At 38.6% G+C, this 22286-nt stretch overlaps 2 protein-coding genes across 10 annotated transcripts; both read right to left on the reverse strand.

The window, feature by feature from the left end:
• Positions 1-1189: 1189 nt before the first annotated feature.
• On the reverse strand, positions 1190-6657 carry LOC105048006 (protein NDL2). Of its 5 annotated transcripts, none has more exons than XM_073260515.1 (11): positions 6463-6657; positions 3883-4006; positions 3173-3252; positions 2969-3057; positions 2752-2812; positions 2583-2669; positions 2402-2479; positions 2260-2316; positions 2117-2172; positions 1887-2022; positions 1190-1758 (listed from the first exon to the last, which is right to left on the reverse strand). In XM_073260515.1, the coding sequence occupies exons 1-11, from the start codon at positions 6520-6522 to the stop codon at positions 1537-1539; spliced, it is 1050 nt and encodes a 349-aa protein (XP_073116616.1). In that variant the 5' UTR covers positions 6523-6657; the 3' UTR covers positions 1190-1536. The 5 variants fall into 5 exon arrangements, with proteins under 5 accessions (XP_073116616.1, XP_073116617.1, XP_073116615.1 ...); XM_073260516.1 differs by having other exon boundaries at positions 3883-3982; positions 6463-6655; XM_073260514.1 differs by having other exon boundaries at positions 3173-3270; positions 6463-6655.
• Positions 6658-13509: 6852 nt separating this feature from the next.
• Positions 13510-19737, reverse strand: LOC105048005 (uncharacterized). 5 transcript variants are annotated; one of them, XM_010927184.4, is made up of 7 exons: positions 19412-19737; positions 19202-19311; positions 17442-17598; positions 17320-17335; positions 16325-17227; positions 15882-16043; positions 13510-13833 (listed from the first exon to the last, which is right to left on the reverse strand). In XM_010927184.4, the coding sequence occupies exons 5-6, from the start codon at positions 17179-17181 to the stop codon at positions 15884-15886; spliced, it is 1017 nt and encodes a 338-aa protein (XP_010925486.1). In that variant the 5' UTR covers positions 17182-17227; positions 17320-17335; positions 17442-17598; positions 19202-19311; positions 19412-19737; the 3' UTR covers positions 13510-13833; positions 15882-15883. The 5 variants fall into 5 exon arrangements, with proteins under 5 accessions (XP_010925486.1, XP_073116620.1, XP_073116618.1 ...); XM_073260519.1 differs by having other exon boundaries at positions 16325-17335; positions 19417-19737; XM_073260517.1 differs by lacking the exon at positions 17320-17335.
• Between the last annotated feature and the right edge of the window lie 2549 nt (positions 19738-22286).

The following is a 22286-nucleotide window of genomic DNA, read 5'->3' on the forward strand; positions in this document are numbered from 1 at the left end:
GTGTCTGATATCAGCTAATTGCAGACAGGGTCATAGCAATTCCTCATTGTACTTGTACCTCTTCCACGGTCATTGGCTGCTCTCCCATTTTCCGTCCGACGTAGTAATCGTATTATCATCAATCTGCTGACTAATACTGGTGGCTGTCACAGCAAGGCTTAAGGAATCCACTTGAATTAAAGCAAATGGTGCAGCCCTCACCATGATGCAGAAGATGTGGCGATGTGGTCTCCAAGCATGCATACGTCATCCATGGGAATATTCTCAAGCATGCCTGCCATTGTAAATCATTATTGACAGTTATAATAATTATAACAATCGTTATTTATCTTAAATTATTTTTTAAATTCTTATATAATAATATTATAACAGAAAATAATGTGCGATATTTATTTTAACTCAAAATAAATTATTCAATAAACACTAAGGATGACGCCTTAGTAAGCAATAAGAAGTCAAGTACGTCTTAAAAGTCTAAGAAGCATTTGCGCATACACGAAAGGAGAAGAACGGCAACCCCACACACTATAAACCACGGCTTCTCACTGCAATGTGGCACCATCCGAATTACGAGTTGATTCAGCGCCATTTGCGGAGTTTGGCAACTCCGTAGGCGATTTGGCTACAAGTCCATCTGCTCCAGTATTAACGCTCCATCTAGCGCTACCGTATATGCTCTACAAATCCATTTGAGCAACCTCGCATGATCGTTTAGTCAATGACTAATTCAACCATGTCCCACTAAAGGCAGCAGAAAATAATAAGCAGGCGTTCTCGACACTCCAACCACCTTGTGTCATTTTCAAAAGTCTAGGTCAAGACCAACAAAACATTGAAACAAGAAATAGATGCGGCAGGTGTTCCATGCTTTTCAGATGTTCCAAGTTAACCAACCTTTTTGTAATACTTTGTTCCATCTCTATCAGCCATCCCACCACCTTGACCGAAGAGGTAGGGCAATAGAAAAAAAATAGGAATACTCTTACACCTGCGCCAATAATAGATGAAGTGGATGTGCTGGTATGCATATAAACATCATTAATTATGACCGCTGCTTGAAAGTAGACATTGACTTTTCGAAACAATACTGCAAGGCGACATGCGTGACAAATAAAAAAAATACGACACGTAGCATGGCTGGATTGACAAGTTAAATTTGGGAAAGGAAGAAGAGAATACAGCACACATCTATAATGATTGAGGACAGCGCGCCTTCCTTATTGTTATTTGCAATCATAAATAATGAAAAGATTTACAAGGGTTGTAACTACGAATGAATGGAATAGAAGAATCTCACGCAATCCTCTGCACCTGTCCTTCTATATACCACCATCCCCCCTCCCCTCAACTTTCTTTTATCTTTTGCATGTCTACAGACCAGTAAATCCGTTATCCGCATCAAAAACTGCCACGAAAACATATCTATAGAGCTAGTACATCCCAAATGCTACAGCGTTCGTGTTATCCATCATCACCATCCCTGGGCCTACCCCTAGTTGTGAGTATATCATACTGCCTTCGCCCTATCCTATCCTCTCAAACTTGTAGCGAGACCCTTGTCTTGATGGGCTTCAGCTTTACTCCCATGCTCTCAGGTGAAAGCAGCTCAGGAGAGATGCATGACGGACTGAGTGGGCTCCGTGGGCTGCAGCTCATCTGGCATGGCCTGTACAGACCGTACCCCATAAGGAAGTACTCCATGGGTATCAGCATGGCATGGGGCTGCTCTTCTGTCACAACCGACCCACACGCCTGCACCTGCATTTGCGTTCCCAGGAAAACCCCCGACCCCACAGGGCCAGTTGTTGAGCGATGGATCCTCATGACTGTAATAAATTATGCCACAATCTTAAATGCATATAAAAATTTGTAGCTAAGAACAATACCTCGACCAATGCGCTGTATCTTCTGTCCAGATTTGTGGCCATGTGGAGGGCCTCGGAATGGAAGGGAGAATTCTCACCCACAAAAATTAGTGTCCTGCACTGCAGTTTCTTCAATGATTCCGTCAAGTCATGTCTCCTGTTTTGTTTGTTTTTATTGGCAAGGGAGCATACAAGGGTTAAGAGCACATCTTTAGCTGACATTCATAGGATAAAGAGACAAGGGACCATACACATTTATCGACTGGAGAAATCTCCACACGTTTGTGCTCTGCCTCTCATCCAGCAACTGCAGAGGATAAGTAAAGACGATTGTAAAAGAAAAATTATAATCTTCCCAAAAAGCACCCAGAGTTATGGTATACAGAGTACTAACACTTCTACAGGCTTGTACGATATCAGATTCAGGAACGAGTGAACTTCCACGAACTTCCTGCCAATGAAGAATTGCAATGAGATATAGAATAAATCCCACGATCAAGGTAAATAAGCAGAAGAACGAAGCAGCGCTAGCATACCCTGCTGAAGTATCGTTGAAGCAAGCATTCCTTGATCAAACCACACATCCCATAAAAGTATAGCAAATTCGATATAACCTTTTGATTTCAGTTTATTCATCAGCGTAACATCACAATGATTCAAAAGGCCGAGAGAGAGAGAGAGACAGAGAGAGAGCACCAAATGACTATGAAACAGTACCTTGTTATAGAACCACTCAGTCCATGAGGGAGCCTTACACAGAGGTGAGACAAGCATCAAACCAAGCACACGCTCCCTGTATTTTGTCTGCAACCGGTTCGTAGAAGCATAACTCAGTAAACATTTAGATAAGCATCAATTTGAAAGGTCATATTTGCAGAACACCTACAGCAAAATGGGTAAGAATGTAAGCACCAGCCGTGACCCCCAAACACATCACTGAACCTAACCTGGAAAGAGCAAAATTTAAAATAAAATGTGTTAAAAAAACAAAATGCATCCAGAGGTGATGCTTTCTACGTTCATAGTTCCACAGTTATAATTGCAAGCTGCACTTCAATGAAACAAAAGAAAGAAAAAAGAAAAAGAAACAGAATCGTGCCTACCCAAAGTAATCAAGAGTTTCTGCCACCTGATCCGCTAACTGATCAACAGAGAGCACCGGAACATCTGATGAAATTGGAGCAGCTCCCAACTGCGAGATTCAAATGAGATGACCAAGAAAATCATTGTAAAAAGGAATATAACACATATTACACATTTTCTGCATAAAAATATAACAAAATAGGTACTGGAACCAAATTACCGACCTCATGTCCTGGAGGGCTTATATGGTATATGCAGAAATTGTGAAGCAGCAATGAAGAAGCCTCCGGACAAAAAAATAATCCTTGAAAACAGGACATATCTGATCAAAACAACAAGCAGACTAAGTGCACAAAAATTATTATTTTAACAGAGAAACAATGAATATTATTTTCCGCCGTGTACTGTCTATCAATGCCCTATTTATTTTGTTATCAGGAAAAGAACTAAGCTACAGAAGAGCCAGGTACAAACAAAAGAAAAAATCCTAAGTAAATAAGGCACTACTACAACCATGTGCAATCCTTTAGCACTAACAATGGCAGCAGAGATTAGCAGTGTGAAGGGTAGGCATGCCCTTCACCCAGCAAGATGCCAATCCAGCACTTCCCAGTCAGCATGTAAGGGAAACCATGTTGGCGTATAATTTTCCAAGACAATAACATAAACTAACATAGCGATGGATGGTCAAGCACAACAGAAAGGCCATTTACACTGGTGATTGGTAAAATATGAAGTGAGGAAAGGAAGATTACAATCATCCAAGGCGAGCAAAGTGGAAAAGATAAAATACTTAGTACAACAGACAGCTAAACGACATCTTGTTTGAGATTACAATAATAACCAATAAACTCCACTTGAAATGGAAAATAACTAGACTAGATGGAAAAAAAGAAGAAGCATGCTAAATTATTTGTGGTGTCCTCATACTCACGATTTAAAGCTACATCTGGATAGGTGACTAGTGCAGGCTTTTCAAGATCTCCAAATACAGCAACTGATACTGGGCCATGACTCGTTTGTATATGATGTTCCTGAGGGTAGCCAGGATAAACACACTGAGCAACCATGGAAAACAAAAAAATATATATTGATTGATAGTTGTTAGAGGTTTTAAAACAAAAAGAAGCTAACAGGGTTCAAATAAGCATAAAATGCATTGATACAAATATGATTTCACACAATTTAATGTGATGCTATCAATAAATTATTCTAAAATTATTAGTTCAAATAGGTGAAGCATGCAGTAGCATATGGTTTTATTTAACCAAATTATACGCATAATAAATCTGCTCACTATCACAGACAAAAATAGATCCATCACACTGGTATGTAGAAAAAAAAACAAAAGGTGGAGAAACATCGCTCTGTGGTACAGATATGATGCTTAGAATTTGAGACTCCATCCAAGTAAGCATTCAGATTTAGCAAAGGGGATAGAACTTGCTAAGACTATCAGGGGCTCAATCTTCTTTTCCAATCCATTATAGTGATTCAGAGCTTTTTAACGGTTTTACACCTTATTTAAATTTCACTTTGGCATTTCAGATAGACAATTGTGCGGATAATCATTATGCTGCTTTATATAAAAAAATATAAGAACATTTTAGGAACTGATAAACTAACACAGCAGATACAGAAGTGATAAATAAGTAAAGCAGTTCCTTTGTAGTGGACCTATGAATGGGAGAAAAAAAGCAAAACAGATAACATATAAATAAGGAAAACTAATAATAATCCTGGACATACAAAACACACAGCATTAAGCATTTCTGAAGTCAAAACAGGAAAAAAATAGAAAGAGAAGATTCATTAAGTAATAGAGAAAAGACAGTAATGCAATAAAAGAAATATCAAGTTGTTCACTACTCCCAAATGGAGGATGAGGGAAAGGACAAATTTGAAAAATGTAGTCATCTGTAATTCAAAATAATAATAATAATAATAATAACAGAAATAACTCAGTATGTTAAAGAACCAATAGTAGGTGAGTATCAACACATCAAAACCAAAAGAGTAAGAGATGCAGTGATATTCCTTTCAGATAATTAATTTCTGATAACTTCATATCGAAGCATCATTGCAAATAAACAATAATAAGATTAGGAGGTTAGACAAACTTAGTTTCCACATAAGGTCCAGGAAATCGAATTACAACCGATTGGCAGAGAAATGCTTATTAACGCTCCAATCAACTTAGCCAAAAACCTATCAAGCCCTTCTAATTTTCGAGTGTATTTGCTGCCCCTTGAGTCATTCAATATTCAATATTTTCTATAATTATCAACTTTTGTCTAAAGACTTAAAATTGCATGAACATGTTCTCTAGTCCTTAAGGTGTCAATATCAGTCAGATCCAAAATTGAGTTTCTGTATTACAAAATACAACACCGATGAACATAAGATTCTGTTCGGTTCTTATTCTAATAAAGATGTTTAGATTGAAAGAACCTCAACGAGAATCATGTACTAAATATCTACTTTGTTACACTTTGCATTTCCAATCAGAAAGTGATATCCCAATATTGTTTGAAGCAAAGGATAACTCAATTGTGAAGCAATAGTTGTGACTCCAGGAATCAAGATATTCACCATGAAAAAACAACTTCCTACAACAAATTATCTAAAAAAAAAATATTTTAAAAAATAAGGCTAAAACGCATTCCACAAGTCATAAACAGGAAAAGCTGATCTACTATTTTTTAAAAAAAAAATCAACCTTTTCGTCTATCAACTACTAAAAAATTTTGTCATGAAGAAAAAAAATTATCTAAAACTGATTGGATTTCTCCGAACATATGTATAGAAAACTGAACCAAAAAATTGGTAAAATCCGCTTAGATGCAAACAATTTTTTAGGTTATCTTAAAATAAATTTTGCCGACTTCAAACTAAGAAATAAAACAGAACGAAGATGGTCATTTGAAACCCAACATGCATGGAAGAGAAAATAATATCACTCGTGCGTGAGAGAGATGAAGGGAGGGAGATGGTTGAGAGAGAGAGAATTGCAAGAGAAACCCAACGAAAAAGGATCAATAGAATAACATATCTTCTGGGTTGTAACAAAGAAAGAACTGCATTACCAGCTTCGTTACAAATAAAAGGATAAAAGAAAAGGAAAAGAACTCAAGAACGCAATTTGGTAGTAATCACAATCACAGAAGAGATACAGAGAAAAATGAAACACCATCGCACAGCGCACCATTGTCACATAAAAATAAAAAATAAAATACAATAAAATCAACGTAAGCAAAACCTCGATCAACAACACAGTTCCCATTCCATCTCCAAAGAAATCAACGCCGAGACTTTAAAAACAAAAATTAAATCTCCCACGTTCTCTCAAATAAATCCTCCAAATACTCCAAAAAAAAAAAAAAAAGAAAGAAACGCGACGATTCGAATGCAGGATAACATCAGATCCAAGATTTAACAAAATTTCAAAAAGAAAGAAAGAGAAAAAAAAGAAAAAAAAAAAAGCAGCAACCACAATCGATAAATAAACCCTAACCTTTCCGCCGAACGAAATCCTCTCCACATCAATGGACACCGAACTGCTCGATTCTCCCATCGGGCCAAGAAAACCCCCCTAATCCTCCTCCAGCCTTCTCACCTCTCTTTCCTCTCTCTCTCTCCCCAGTCCTCCGATGAACAGCTCTTTCCTCGCTCTCTTATACCAAGCGTCCCCTCTCGCTCGAACCCTTTATTTAACCCCGGTTAACGCCACCGACGCTCTCTCTCTCTCCATATATGTCGTCCTACGCACAGTTCTCCCCGACAGCTGGCACCCGGCTGCTTTCTCAGTTTCTCCCACACAGCTTGACTGAAGGTAACCCGGTGACTCTAACCGCGGGTTACCATACCGACAGTTTTCAAGCTAATTTACGATAGTGACCCCTTATCCCCCGATGGCGACCCCAGTAGCCGCTCCCATCAATTGCTCGCCGTCCCAACCCGGGCCGGTTCGGCGGGCGCGCCGTTCTGACCTGCCAGCCGGATCATCCGGAACCGACCGACCGATTTGACACCCGCCCATGACGACAATCGCCCGCCGCTCCTGGGCCGGGCCCACCGCTAGTCTCCTTCAAAAAGGACCGGGACACGTGGCAATGTTCGGTGTGTCTGGGTCCAAAGTCTTGTCAGAGACTAACGTTAGATCACAGGGGTACACCTGATGGACGGACCGGGTGGGTCCGCGGATCCGTCATCGTGCCATCCGTGCCGTTGGGAGTGCATGAAATTTAGTTGGCTAACGGGTCACGTGGCGTGGAATTTATGTGGGAAGGATCCAAAAGGTCTTTACGTCAACGTCATGGGGTTCGGTAATTTGCGGTAAACTCTATCTACATGAAGAATTTATTGCTGGTAAGATTTGGGGATATATTTTTTTTTGGCTGTTCTGGGACGCTCTCATGGTGGCGCACGTTTTTGGTCGAGCGAAATGGACAGGGAGATGGGTAAACACCAACTCACCGGCCGGACGAAGAGTAGGACAAGTATGAGGACGACCCTTTTTAAGTAAAGAAAGGAGCGCATCTTTTAGGATGAGAGGAGGAAGAGAAACTCGTGACGCTGTCTTTTTGATCGGCTTTTAACGATTAATAGGAGTTGTAAAGGAATTTGATGGTGCATCCTTGAGATATCTTGAATGCATAATCCCCATGATCATTGACTGCATTTTCTTTAGATCACCTTTGATGGATGATGTCACTGTTACCATCCAAGAATACTAGATCCTTGCAGATCTTTTATTGACTATGTATGTAAAATTTCCTTCATCCTCATCATAATTAATAGATCAACAACCATGGTCTTCTAAAGATGTTGAATATTTTACTAAAGTAGTCAATCTTCATCATTAGTTCTCCATGATTTTAGCGTTTCCCTGATTAGAGATTGATGAATTGTTGGGGTTGGCATAACTCCACCCTAATAAAATGACTATCCTAAAATAGAACGATAAAAATATAACTAAAATTAATTGAATTTCTAAATTTGAAAACTTCAAATAATGTAATTAATTTAGAGAGTGATTTTTGTATTTGGATGTTGCAAAATGTTTTGAAAGCTTATTCACGCATCAGATTAGAAATATAGTTGATTGTGCTAGGAACAGATACACCTAATCTAACTCTCAGCTAGATTCTTTTAAAACAAAAAAAAAAAAAAAAAGATCTGTTGGCACAATGTCAATAGCGCAAGCTTGATTTGAACCTATGTGTGTTCACAAACGATCAAAAAATTTGGGTTCACTGAATTAAGGATGCAAGATCAATAAACAGACACCTAACTTATATAAATATTGAAATTGTCCTGAGCCTTAACTCTTAAAGCACACCTTGTTGATAGGTGAACAATGATAATAAAGTTTTCCTTTTATTAATCTTTTGTGACATTATGTTTGTCGTATTAGTATCATACGGGTTAGGAGGAATAATTCCAACAAAAAAATCTAGACCCACATGGAATATTCCTTATCCCATCCAAAAGATAGCACTGTCCTTAACTAAATTAGCTAGCATAAGCTGGTTTGAATAAGTCCGGCATGAGCCCACCCTAAACCATTCTTGCTCAGCAAAATTTAGACCTAAATGTCCCCCAATGAACTCTCCCAACCATGGAAAGTGTCGTATTTCAAACTTTTCCATGATCGGTTGTGCTCTCTGCCTGCCATCGGTTTGCCCACCAAATTTATTCCTTTCGATACGGAGATAAAGTTGTATCTTTTGCCAAGAATGATTCATCTTCCTTCATGCAAATCCACCATTGGATCATCTATCCACCAGTCGCTTTGAGATCTCTACAAGCTGATGAATGTCAATGATCAGAATGCTTTGAGATATATATGGCGGGTGATGTCATGGTGGATGCATGCAAAGAAATATGGATCATTTTCTTTCGATCCTTTGGTATGGTGACCCCATACCAAAAATGAATGAGATGGAATTGGAATGGCAGTATTAGGAACGCATCAAAACTTGCATAAAAGTTGCATACCAAAAAAAAAAAACTTGCATGAAAGTTTACGGACTTGGCCATCGTTTGCCATGGATCTATTGGTGTTCTTCTTGACAAATCAAATTCAGCGAGGCAAGTTTGTGGGGCTTGTTAAGTCCATAGCTACGTAGTTACGGCTAGGATCCAAATAGAAGTCAGGGACCACTCATGTGGTGGTCCAAAATCAGTGGATAAAAGTAAAAGGGCAGAGAGGCAGTGCTACGAGGGTTGGTGAGGTAAGCTGAAACTTTGGGCCGTGCTGGGACCCTCCATTGTTAATCAGAGTTACTCCATGTATTGTAACACTTTACTTACTTAATTAGCGGTAGCATCCCATCAGCCACCCATTTAAAATAAGGTTTATCATTAAATTATGCCACTTATAAGCAGAAGAACGTATCATATACATGCTTTGGCCAGTCAAATTACCATGTTAAGTTAGCCTGTCTGCATCAGAAAAGGTAGGATAGTTAAAATCAAATTCAACAAGACGTTGATGTAATTTTTCTGTTGCTCCTTTTATTTTGGCGGTTTGTAACATCAATATTAAAAAAATAAAAAATAAATAAATAAAAGACATGAAAGTGCCATGTTATTTCATGGTTTTCTTTTTAGTTACTATAGAACTGCTTATGTTTGGGTAAAGACAATGCAGCATTCCAGATATGACTAAAGCACGTAAGTTATAAATCATATTAAGTTAAACTTTGGCATTGAAAAATACTTGAACAAGTTAAATTGGAGAATAACAATGAATGATCCATCAGAAGTCCAGAAAATCCTCAAGTTCAAATTAAAGAACTAAAAAAAAAAATACAAACTCATAAAAGAAAAAAACCATAATTAAAGCTTGCAACATAAATAGCAAGAAGTGAGATTGTCTATTTCATGATCAGTCTCACCAAATAATTCATGACCAAATAAATGCCTCATAACTTTATGATTTATCAAAAGTAATTGACCAATCAATTTGGTTATTGGACTATAGACTCAAGGATGTTGAGATAGCATCTCAAACAATTTCTTGAGTCATTTTCTTTGGAATCTGGGTTCATCTACATCGCTTTCCATTCAATTATGCACGTGGAGAGGAGCTCAAGTAGATCTAGCGAAAACATCCAAAGAATCCTGCAATCGAAGCAAAAAAAGAAAAAAAAAAAAAATTAGGCCAAATGTTTCTAACATATTCTTTAATGTATAATTTTTAGTTGGATCAAATCCACCGTCGAGTTGATGGACGAAATCTAATCACGAATCAACACGTACGACGGCGGGTGTATGATGGCATGTTGCTCTATTGGCGGACTTGAGCGGTGGACCCGATCCGACCGATACCCACTATTGTTCAACACAAAGAACCAGTCCAGAAGCGTCGGGGGTCCATCTTTCCTGCAAGAAAACTAAGTGGATGCCATGCTTCTTTCTGAAGAAATAAAAGGGAGGTTGGGAAGAGTTTAATGCAAAGAAAGGTCTTGTCTTCCTCCACAAGTATCATTAAATCATTTTGGAATGTTCATCCATGTGCTTCACAGGATGCTTGCTCTCTTGGTAAGAAAGGTTAGTTGGGAACAAGAGTAGTACGAGTACTTTCCTCACGACATTTTACTCTTGGGAGAATGCTCCGCTAACTCTATGTATCAAACCCATTTCTTCCACCCATGATCGTAACAAGCACTAAAGTAGTTAAGTAGACCGAATGGGCGTGTTTCAGCATTTAAGCAAGCTTTTAAATAGTTAAACAGACTAAACGTCTGCTTTAGCTACATGCCGTTTAAATGGTTAAGCATCACACACCCAATTAAGCAGCCGTGTATTAACAACAGAACAACTCCACCAACAATTAGTATTAAATTTCTTAACTAGTTATTCATTGCATGCAGGAAATGGTGGCGAATAAAGTATGTGGAAATGGATCTGATGATGTGAGCGGAAGCAAAGGCAACTTCGTCATATTAAATTATAATAAATTATGAACTCTATTTCTACGCGTTTTCTTCATTTTGTGACCTTGGCCAACTTCCAACTACCCATTAGAAAAAGTTATAGAAATATATCGGAGCAAGAGAACAACAACTAAACGTTGTCTTGGTTCCATACTTGAAATTCCAATTTCTTATTAGCTCATATGCTCGCTAAACGGATATCTTAACCAACCATCGTCTTTAAATTATGAACAAAATTTAGCAACAGTCCCTGCAAAGCTTGATACTGCACTCAGTTACCAGGTGTTAGGAATTGCTGGGGATATCCCGACAAACATCCGTAACAAGAACGAAAATACTGTGCTCTTTCCGTTGTTCATGCAAGACATTGGACCAGCCCAGAAGCCATTTGGATAGCCCATTTCACTACTTCAAAGCTAAAATGTTGTGGCCCACTTATGAGTAAGATAGGACATTGCTTAAGGAGAAAAATGCTAAATTAAAAGCAACTCGAGCAAACCAACTTTTTTTTTTTTTTTTGAGACCAGCTACATTATAGAGCCCTAGTATAAAAACATCTATGAACATCTGACATTATCAAATCATAAAGGTAGCGAGAAAGCTTTGACACGAATGCCTACAGCATTCGACTAATATGCTCTGCCACATAAGATGCTATCCAATCGGCTACACTTTGGCTTCCATATAGATATGCTTAATAAATAGTAAGTATACTAATAGATGAATCTCCGAATATCCATCAACAAAGGAAGATAGACATTAGCGTGCATGAACCTAATTGACAACCATGACGCCACCATCTTAAAGTAACCTTTCAAGATTACTTTATTAGCTCATAATGTAGAAACGGCATACAGTAGGCCCTCCCATGTAGCTTTCAAATCAGCTTAAAGTACAATTGCATCAAAATGAGGAACTCCACCAGCTACCACAAGGAACAATATGGCATCACAGATAATAAATCCAGCTCCACCACACTGCCTGTGTCCTCACCACCCTTAAAGAACCGGGCAACACATGGTGTTTGCCCCTAGAGGCTATCACTTTGGCCGCCCAAACAAATAGCTTCTACAGGTCAAACTAATCAGCCTAATCACCTTTCAATTTGACCAAATGATACCAAATTCTACCTTGCTTTAACCCAATCACAATCCTATATCATTGAAAGTACAAATTCCAAAACCCATCTACCATCACGCAATCTTTTTTTTTTTTCCTTTTTAAAATGTTAAATCTACCATCATAAAATCATTCTTTTTTGTTTGCTTTGCTTTCCAGCCACAATTTCAATTTAGTTGGTCCTTGAGGTATTTCTCACATTAGGTGGAAGAGAGTCATGGTAATGGGCTCTAGTGTGGGTCACTCAAAATACTACTGATCCCTCAAACCAGGGTATACATGGGTATGCAGTATATCAGCTACCAAGAGACTGCCAATTTGGCAAGTTGGCATCTCCAATGTACCATAAGAAGTTGATACATTAGTGCATCATCTTCTACAAGGGAAAAAAAAAAAGAAGAAAGAAGAAAGAAAGAGATAGGCATGAGAGACCACATGCGTGGCATTTCAGTGTTGGAAAATGCCATCTGCCTCTCTGAAAAAAGATATAAACCTTCATTTTTCACTGAACCTCTGATCAACACTTTAAACCTTGCATATTGCACCAAAAGTCAGGTCTATATCCTTTTTGGGATTTTTTTTTTTTTTAAGAGCTAATACACTAACATTCTCTGCATACATATACATCCAGAGTGCTAGGCCTTGTAGAAATCAATATAAAGAAGGCAGCTTAAACTTACACGCTTTTACATCCTTGAAATGTACCCACTCCACACACACACACACACACACACAAAAAGGGAAAGAAACGAAAAGAAAGAGGACTATGGGATTGAATCGCACTTTATCTCTTCAATCATAGTTCTGAATTCACTTCTTTGCAATGTACCCACTCTACACACACAAAAGAAGAAAAGAAAAGAAAGAGGACTATGGGATTGAACCGCACTTGATCTCTTCAGTCATAATTCTGAATTCACTTCTTCGTTAATCTCATATAACAGAGCCTTTTATTCTTTTTCATTTTTTCCAGGAACAGTTTTCTTGTGAATATATACTACATATTATATACATAAAGAATGCACCTCGACCACTATGATTTAGATTTATCCATATTTGAACTACTTGGTTAGTTACCGAAAAAAAAAAAAAACCTACTTGTTTGCAACTGGGAAATCTTTCCGTCTCCATTGGAACAAACTTTTTATGTCAACGGGCTTTCTTAATTGTCCCATAACATATAAACTTGCGCGCGCAGAGAGAGAAAACGTGCACGCACGCACCTAAGGACACACTCCTAGGGATGTGCTCTGCTTGCAAAAAAATAATGCTAGACAATGCTAAATTGTATACAAGTCATGCTAAATAGTGCTAAAATTGTATGAATTTTGAATGAAAATTATGCTAAATTTTTTTCGAATAAACATTTGATTTTAAAATAACACTATATTCAATTTCGACTCTGCCCCATGGTGAATTTGGTGGGTTGTGATCGGGGCACCTATTTTGTAGCGGAGCAGCAGCATCCATCTGTTAATCATTCCTTGGGACAGCAAATGTGAGGACAAACACCCAAAGCAACTATATTTCAGGAAACAAACAACAAGATTCATCAGCCATAATTATACAGATCAGACAAGCAGCAAATTCTGAAACCAAAACTTGCCCCGGCAGCTCCAATCAGCAAGGTAGTCAGCCATCTGTTCGTGCTCGTGGTGCATATGAGTTCTGCAAAACTCGCCGAGGAGCAAGGGCGAAGGAGCTACTCTTTCCATTGATCCGCACAACGATGATCTGAGTTTCCCTCCATACTTTTTGGCACCCTAGAGGATATTAAGGTGTGTGGCGACCTTCCTGCATCCTCTCACTGCTAAACCACCAACCTGGATTAAGCAGAAATAATCTAATCATGTTACATTTCAAAGTATTTGCAGCATGAATCAAATATTATTACATCAAAGTCATTTTATAAAACTTAATTGTTAAATGACATAAAACTAAAACCAGTTCTAGGATATGACAGATGACAAGCTTAAACAAACCCACGACCTCATAAGACGATGCCAAAATTTTCAAGTATATATAGCAGATCATGCCAATGAGGCTTGGGTCCTCTAGCTGGCAAACCTCTCGTCATTGCCTATGCTGGGAAGAGATCCTGAGTTTCAATGTAGAAGGTGACGATCCCACTGAATTTCTAGACAGGACAAGGATTGTAGGAGATCATCAAACAAATGTTACTTCCTACCGCCAACAATCAGGTGATTGTTAAAACCACCATTGCAGGTTAATTCTCTGACCCATGCAATCCTCAACATTGCCCATTGAGATGTTACGATGGACCTTGATGATTAAGTTGAAGGAAAGCAAATTGCAGCAGCATACATACAAACTAGAACTAAAAAAAAAGCCAAGTTTGGGTGCTCAGGCTTGTCTTGTTACATGAGAAGTCATATACTATAGTAGAAATACATGTTAGTGGCTATTTTAGCTGCTTCTGCATGGCTGGCTCATGTAGGAATTTCTATGCACGCTGGTCTGTGGTGAGCATCCTTTCTTAAAAGCCATCCTGTCCAAGCAAGCACTTATATGTATGGTTTCAGAAGAACAGACCTCACGGTGGATCCAAAGCCACATAGAAATTCCTATGCAGCATACTCAGGTAGAGGTGGTGATCTCTTTGGCCAGGGTGGGCAGCTAGACCAGGTGTCACTGGTGATGTGGAGTGAGGATCAAATGGAAGCAGCTGGGGGTGGTGGGTGAAGTGGGATGGGTGTCTAGGCAGGAGGAGATGGCAGAGCGGGGTGTGAGCAAAGTGGGGGGGGCAAGGAATGGGGCATTTTGAGAAAGAGCAGGTTCACCCCTCCACTAGCGGTTACTCTCAGCCACTATATTGAAAGGAAATGAAACAATGATTAGCCAAGAACGGGATGGGTAGCTTCCTTTCTATAATAGAGTTTGAGTAGTGATAGCATGCGAGTGCCTCACTGCCACAACTATAGCAGTTTAGGCACGCATTGCACCAACAAGCTTCTTTTTGTAATTTGATGCTTTGTCTGAGGCTCTTGCTTTCCCATGTTTATCAACTTTAAAAGTTTTTTGATAAAACAAGGTTGATGCATAACCTAGGGACAAAATTGGCCTATGTACCAATGATATTATTAAATAATAAACGTTAAAAGTTCTGAGTCACCAGTTTGGTCTAATGTGTGAAATTCAAATTAGTTTAGCTCAATATTTTTTATAAGTTTCTTATCAATAATAATTTCTTTAGTTCAATAATTTCCTATCAATAATATTTTTCTAATCATTTTACCCATCCACGAAAATAATCCTAATCGTGCCCCTGATGATATATAATAAATAAAAGAATGTTTCCCACCAATAGGAAAGGTTAGGGAAGATAAATGAATCTTTAGGATGATAACATGAAATGTGCTAGTAGATAAAATAATTTTATCATGTTATCAACATATGTGATTAAAGAAGAGTTCTTCTAAAAATTCTATTTAGATCACCGATCCACTTGAGATCCTTGCTAATTTTTTAATTGGATCATCAAACTTTCTGAGTTCCTTATTGATCACGAACTAGTGAACCCACGGAGTAAAGTTGGAATATATCACTGTTGTCAAGGCAATTCCTGAATGGCATCCAGAAATAGTTGTGTAAATCCCTTCTCGACAATTTATGTTTTAATCAGATCCAACCAAAGAAACGAGGTTATTTTTGCATAAATCCATCTTGAAAAAACCAAAACTTTCATGGAAAACCATATGAATAAACCCATCCTTAATTATATCATTGTAGGAGAAAACAACCAATCAAATTAAATATTGATAAAAGCTAAACAAAAACAAATGGAATCTCGCATATATAAGAAAGCCACTGCAATTAAAAACGAAATGAAAAGGATTGCCAAATTACTCACTCTCAGCAACAAAATGGGCAACAGGAAAAGCATGGAAACCATTTCTTTACTGCAGCATCAGGAACTGCTTTTGGAGGACCAGACTCTGGCTGAGGTTGCTCTTTTGGTGCATGTTGATGCACTGATCCCACCTTTATGGACTCATTTTTTCCATCTGTCAATCTGAAGTTACCAAGCAATCAGTTCTTACCTCCAAAATACTCCTTCAAGTTACCACATATTGTAACTCATGCAACTTAACATAGAAAAATGTAGCTAAACTTGTAATTTATCTATCATCCACTTCTTAGCATTTTATGTGCTACTTCATCAACAGATCAAAGTGTAACTAAAATTACAAATAATACCATACATAGCACCCACATACGTCTGTGTGTGTGAGAGAGAGAGAGTTTGTATGCATGCACATGCATAAAGTGGAGCATGTGAGAAAGAGAACATACATTGGAAATGCAAAAGAGCGGTGGCTGTTAACACTGCTATCAGAACGCTTACTATCAGAATGAGGCACACCCTCAGCTAAAGGCTTGCCTTTTTCTTCTGCAGCTGCCCTTAAAACATCCTTCATGGCCTCAGCATTAGCTGCCTCAGCCACACTTGGTTCCTCTAAACCCAGTCCTGCACCCACACTTTTTTCTGGACTAGAGCCAGGTAGAGGAGAAATGGGAGGATAACCATCCCATTGGCCATTGTAGTCGCCGGTCAGCTCTCCAGATTTTCCCATCTGGATACTGAACAACGATTCATTAGAAGCGACACTCCATTCCATGGGGGCGGCTGTAGACTTGGTGCTTGTGAAAATGGAAGAGGGGATCCTGTTGGGATCATAGCCATCTGATTTCCCCATCACCTGGACTGGAGGGGACTGCTTTGCTCCAACATTATCTGATCCAGGATTACCACAGGGAGAGAATGAAGTTTCCACTGACACCTGACCTGCCTGTACTGATCCAGCAAGTGTACTTTCAGCCTGACTTAGACTTTTGACTTCGAGTTTACCAGCAGGGACAGTAACTGCTGCTTCCAACTGAGCATTCTCTCCAAGTTGAGGAGGTCCTATGTTGTTGCTTGGCATCTCGTCATGTCTTGTTGTCACTGTGCTTAGCTCAACTGCATCTAGTTGGAAGAAATCTTCTTCAGATGATGTATCAGAGGAAGAGAATGATAAGCATAGTGCATCTTCCTCAATTATGGGCTCATTTCCAGGCTTGGGCAGGCCATGTTCATCATCTTTAACAGTTGCGGCCTCAAGACGTGTCTTTTCCCATTCCATACTCACATTCCCATGCGCAGGATTCATTTAATGATGTCTGGAACAAGTCTCAGATAAGATTCTCCGATGATCTCTACCAAATGAAGAAGGAAAATGTCAGACACAAAATATTATAAATTCTTGATATATAAAGTATAATGTTGCCTGGAGAGGATCCAAAGTTACTCCATGAGAGCAAAACCTACATTATATAAATACGATACGATATCAACAAAGAGGGTAGCTAGCAATATACACAATAAGTGCAAGAAAACTCTATAAACTAATAAAGAAGGAAAAGAGAAAACCAGTGGAGGGCTTGTAATTGCAAGGCTTAAAGTCAGCAACAGGTAATGCTTGTGATGACCGAATTTCCGTATGAGTTTTCTATGACCCAAATCCAGCTCCCGTCTACTGGCAAGAGATTTTGGAGCACATAGGCCTTTTCAGATAAATAACACCGCACTGCATCCAGGAAACGGCATTGCTTCTTGTAACATGATATCTACATATATGATCTTCATTTGTACATTTTTACTTAAGACAGCAGAAAATCTGATAAACAATAATTTATATAAATGAAAATAAATCTTGAAATTGACTCAAAGAGATTATTACAGTACTTTTTTTAAAAAAAAAATCATTGCATAAATATTTAAGCTGTTTCTTCTTTCACCTACAGCAGCCTTTCGTTTTCATTTGACAACCCATTTTAGCTAGTACAATGTTGGTCACAACTCTTAATTTTGAGAGAAGAAAAAGTGTATGCATGTTAAGATCCTATCCAAAAACCCGTGTGTTTCAATGGATGGACCCAAGAGTATATAAGCATCACAAGAGTCCTCAATCTATCTGATGTGGGACTATTATTCCTCAACAAAGATCCGATTGGTCCCTAGGGACCTTGTCTGCAAAACTATGGGCACTCAAGACATAATTAATTGGCAAACTAATCTTACTGTTTACAATACATGGACCATCCAAAGGAATCTCCATCTACAAGCATACGAAGGTACAGAGAAGAATATCTAATAAAGATGTCATGCAGAAGAATGGATATAACAGAACTTCCGCCTAAAACAAATTTTCATGAGTAATAACAGATAGCATCTGCCTGAAGGTCATCAACATCGTAAAGTGGATGACGATCTGATGATAGGAACAGACAGGCTAGTGAGGATTACCCCAACAGATTGGAAGATAGACCAGTGGTGGATACCTAGAAAGTTAAGTTTGACAAGCACTTGCTGCAACAACAAAGCACCTAAATGACAACCATCAGAATCCGAAATTGATTTATGGAACTCTAAACAAGCTTATTCAAGATTAGTGTGGAATACTTTGTAGCAACCAGGGTGGCAGGGTATCAAGGTTAAATAGTTAAGTCCATAATACAGGAAATGAAGAATCTAGCCAGACAGAAACATACTAGATAGATGAGCTGGCAGCTTTTAGATCATTAATTAGTTTGCCTTGGCTTCCATACAGATGGTGCATATAACAAAAATATGGCTACTAGAGGTTTGAGATGTGTTGTTTTAAGACTACAGATGTATTCTACCATTTCTTTTCTATGTCTTGAAAAAGTTTACATGCATAGACGCATGATTGTATCATCGATTACAGCAGGTGATTTTTTGAGAATATTTTGGTTTGCCAGCCTGAAATTTTACTTTGTCGATTCTGTAATTTTCAATAAAATTCTCCTGTAAACATAACCGAGTTAGACATTCATCACTCTTGTGGCAGACCAATTTCAATATCAAACAATAAAACAATTGGGATAAAAAGAATCTCCATTTCCACAAATTTTGGTGAATCAGGATTTACCCCGAAACGTAAAAGCCTAACATTTCAATCTTAGCTGAAAAGTATCATGATAAAGCTAATAACATTATGAGGGAAGAAATTTGGTACACAATCCAAGACATAAAAGTATAAAACTTTTCTGGAAACTCAGTCATATGGCACACAGAGCTAAAACAAAGAAGAGGAAACGGGAAAAAATGGATGTGATTTCTTTCCTAAGGGGAAAAAAAATAAAATTCATGTAGGCAATGTAATTTACCTCGACAGAATGATGATCAAGAACTAATTAAACAGTGGTATGTTGGAAAGTCGAGAAAAAATATCTCTTGTTCCATTTCGCTTCCCAAGTTTTCTTCCTTTTTCTCTTCTCTGGAACAGGAAAACAAAACGGAAGGTTGGTTGGGTAGGTGCCTTATTTAGGTTGGGAGAGGAAAGTCTTCGAAGGTAAGACAGGGGAAAATGGCTTTACCCTACTTAGGAAATAGAAAACCACCAGCCAACCGCAGTGGGTCGCGAAACACGGGAAACCCCCGATGCCCAACCATCGGACATTCTCCACAAATTCCCCCTCTGCTCTGCTGTTCTCTCCAATAGCTCCCGCGAATCCCGCCACCTCCTCCACCGCCGCCTTCCCACCCCCACCAGTTCCGCCGCCGGAATCACTGGAGCCATCACGGAGAGGAGGGCGGAGGGCGACGGAGGCGGCCATGGCTGGAAACGGAGATCGATGTCAGACGAACTCGCTCAGGTCTGGGCGCGTGAAGGTTCAGGGACCCAACGACAAGTTTTAGAGAGGATTAACTCTGCGTTCCTCCGTCGACATTTAATTTCAGGTCCTCAATTAGGCTTTAGTTTCCTATGAACTAGTCTCGGCAAGCAGATTACCGGGACTTGCTTAATTTGAACTAGTCCAGCAGTTACCTTGAAATATACAAAATTATTATTTTTTTGATAGAAAACTTATGCAAAATTAGTTAGAAGTTTCTAAGCTGCATTATTTTAATTTGCAGCCAGCGAGGCTTCCTGTGTTTTTTTTTTTTTCTTTTTCTTTTTTTCTTGATAAAAAAGGCTTCATTGATAAAATAATACTGCAAACAGTAAAGAGCCACCTATATATTTCGGGATAAGTAGGACGGCGAACTAGATGACTAATTATGTTAATGGTTCAGGTATTTTTCTTTTTTTATCTTTCTTTGGAGCTTCATAAATCATAATCTTCTTTTAACCAACAAATTGCAATTTACTTGATGTCCTTGCAATTGATCAAACAAAATAGTTTTTGGTACTTTGTCGTTCAAAGCACATGTAGTTGAACTTAATTAACCAAACTATGTTATGTACAATCCAAGGTAAGTGTAATTGTAAAGACTACGAATCTCCCAGCAAAAATGCCCCTACCACACGATGTAAGCATGTGCCACGTGTTACCTTATGTTATTCGGTACTTGTACGTGTAATTATTCTTTCTGACAACGTAGAACCTAAGGGGAGGTTATTTACGCCTATCATTCCAAGTGCAATGCAAAAATTCATATGTTTTAGAAAGACAAGAAACAAGAAAGAAATTTAAAGAGTAGTATCATGACAAAATTACTAATGAAATTTTACTGACCTGGATGGGTACACCAAGATAGCGTAAGGAAAAATTATTGCGCATTCTTTTGGAGTACTGGTGCAAGCAACAATGCCAGGCCATTGTTAGCCATATACTATTCCAGGTACTCTCAAAACTGGCTCAAAGTGATCACTCACAGGAGAATGAGGTCCCTCTCTCTGTAAGACCCTTTCCGCACACATCTTCACCCAGTGCAAGACCAAATCTGTTTGGCATGATCTCATTCGTTTTTCTTTTAAAAGCATTGGTTTTGCCATGGTACGATTATGTTTATATTGCAAACATTTTGAGGTGTGTAGCACAAAAGAAGTAATTAACGATATGGACATCTAGGGCTACGTAGAGCAGTTTGGGTTTATTTTCTGGCCTTCCCAGATATCTCTAGCCATAGCAATTAGGTCTCGTTGCCGTCGACCCATGGACTCATCTTTTGAAACCAATCCAATTTATGGATGCTAACAATGTTGCCCGTCATGCCAGTCTTTTTCATTTTTCCGAAAAAAAGGATCATGCCAGCCTTTCTATGGCCTTCCCTTGGGAAATGGCCATTTCTCGTTTGCATGGTGGGTTTGGGTTGTCTTTTGCATGGGAACAAATGGTTGATCTTCTTTTGTAAGATGGTGCTCTGCAGTTTTCAAAATGCTCCAACTCCTCCATTTATCCATTGTATAGATCAAGAAGCAGGCACCGTGCTTCGAAAGCTATGCAAAAAAACACAATCCAATGATTCATGTAACAATATAGAACCTCAAAATTTTATTTTTAAGTTCATCAATCAATCAGTATTCAAGATTTTTTCAGCAAATAACTAATATGAGACTGAATACACACCAATATAGATCCTCGTATACTTCCACTATTTAAATTCAGATATTTTCAATAGGCTAAGAGTCTAAATCCATACAAATCTATTCACAAACACTACGACCAATATGATCAGTCCTAATAAACCCGTGCTGCAATGTCCTCAATCCTATATATGCGATGGATAGATCAACTTTGATACCATCTGTAACAATGCAAATTTCATCCAAAAAGACTAACATAAATATATTATTCGATTTCTTGATCCTGTATTAGTATCTATTTTCTTAGTGAATAACTAATATGGAACTATATATAAGACAACAAAGATCCTTGCAGCTCATCTCGCAAAAAAAAATTAATTATTATTTTGCATGAAAGGTACAATTTGAATTCTTTTCATATCAGTTTGTGGCAGTTTTCTGGTGGAAAAAAATAAATATTACAAAGAGAAGATCGCATCCTCAACTCTCGTACATTCAATTTCTCTCTCACAAGAAGTTCTTCCTCACAAAAGCTCTCTCTCTAGGAAAACTCCCTGAATCCTTGAAACGACCTTATCCGTTATCCAGGAGCCTCCCTACTGCTTCTCCTCTCAGCGCCGCGTGTCTCTCTCTCTTCGCGTGGGTTCACTATTTCCTAGGCTCTTCTCAGATCAACGCCGCAACACATCACCACATTCTGTTCCTGTTCAGCATTAGGGCCTTTTAAAGGCTTAAAACTCTATTAGAACGTGATTAGGATCCTAACAATACCTGTATAAAAGCCTTGGACCATTGAATCTCGATCCGAAACAACCCATGCCCTCCGATCGCACGTCGGTCATGGAACAATCCGTGGACCGCGAGAAACGTATGAGAAACAGCACGCGGTCCACGATGGATCGTAAGAAACTGAGGGAAAATGCCCCATCGGTCCACAGAGC

This window comes from Elaeis guineensis, chromosome 7 (genome assembly GCF_000442705.2).
Source record: "Elaeis guineensis isolate ETL-2024a chromosome 7, EG11, whole genome shotgun sequence".
NCBI classification, from domain to species: Eukaryota; Viridiplantae; Streptophyta; class Magnoliopsida; order Arecales; family Arecaceae; genus Elaeis; species Elaeis guineensis.

Excerpts from the sequence above, each read along its gene's own strand:
- LOC105048006 (XM_010927186.4), bottom strand. The coding sequence starts at position 6,522 with ATGGGAGAATCGAGCAGTTCGGTGTCCATTGATGTGGAGAGGATTTCG. Across the intron at positions 3,983-6,462 it reads GGATTTCGTTCGGCGGAAAG|GAACATCATATACAAACGAG; the intron begins GTTAGGGTTTAT and ends GGCTACCCTCAG. Across the intron at positions 1,759-1,886 it reads GATACAGCGCATTGGTCGAG|GTGCAGGCGTGTGGGTCGGT; the intron begins GTATTGTTCTTA and ends ACGCAAATGCAG.
- LOC105048005 (XM_073260519.1), bottom strand. The coding sequence starts at position 17,181 with ATGAATCCTGCGCATGGGAATGTGAGTATGGAATGGGAAAAGACACGT. Across the intron at positions 16,044-16,324 it reads CGCTCTTTTGCATTTCCAAT|ATTGACAGATGGAAAAAATG; the intron begins GTATGTTCTCTT and ends TGGTAACTTCAG.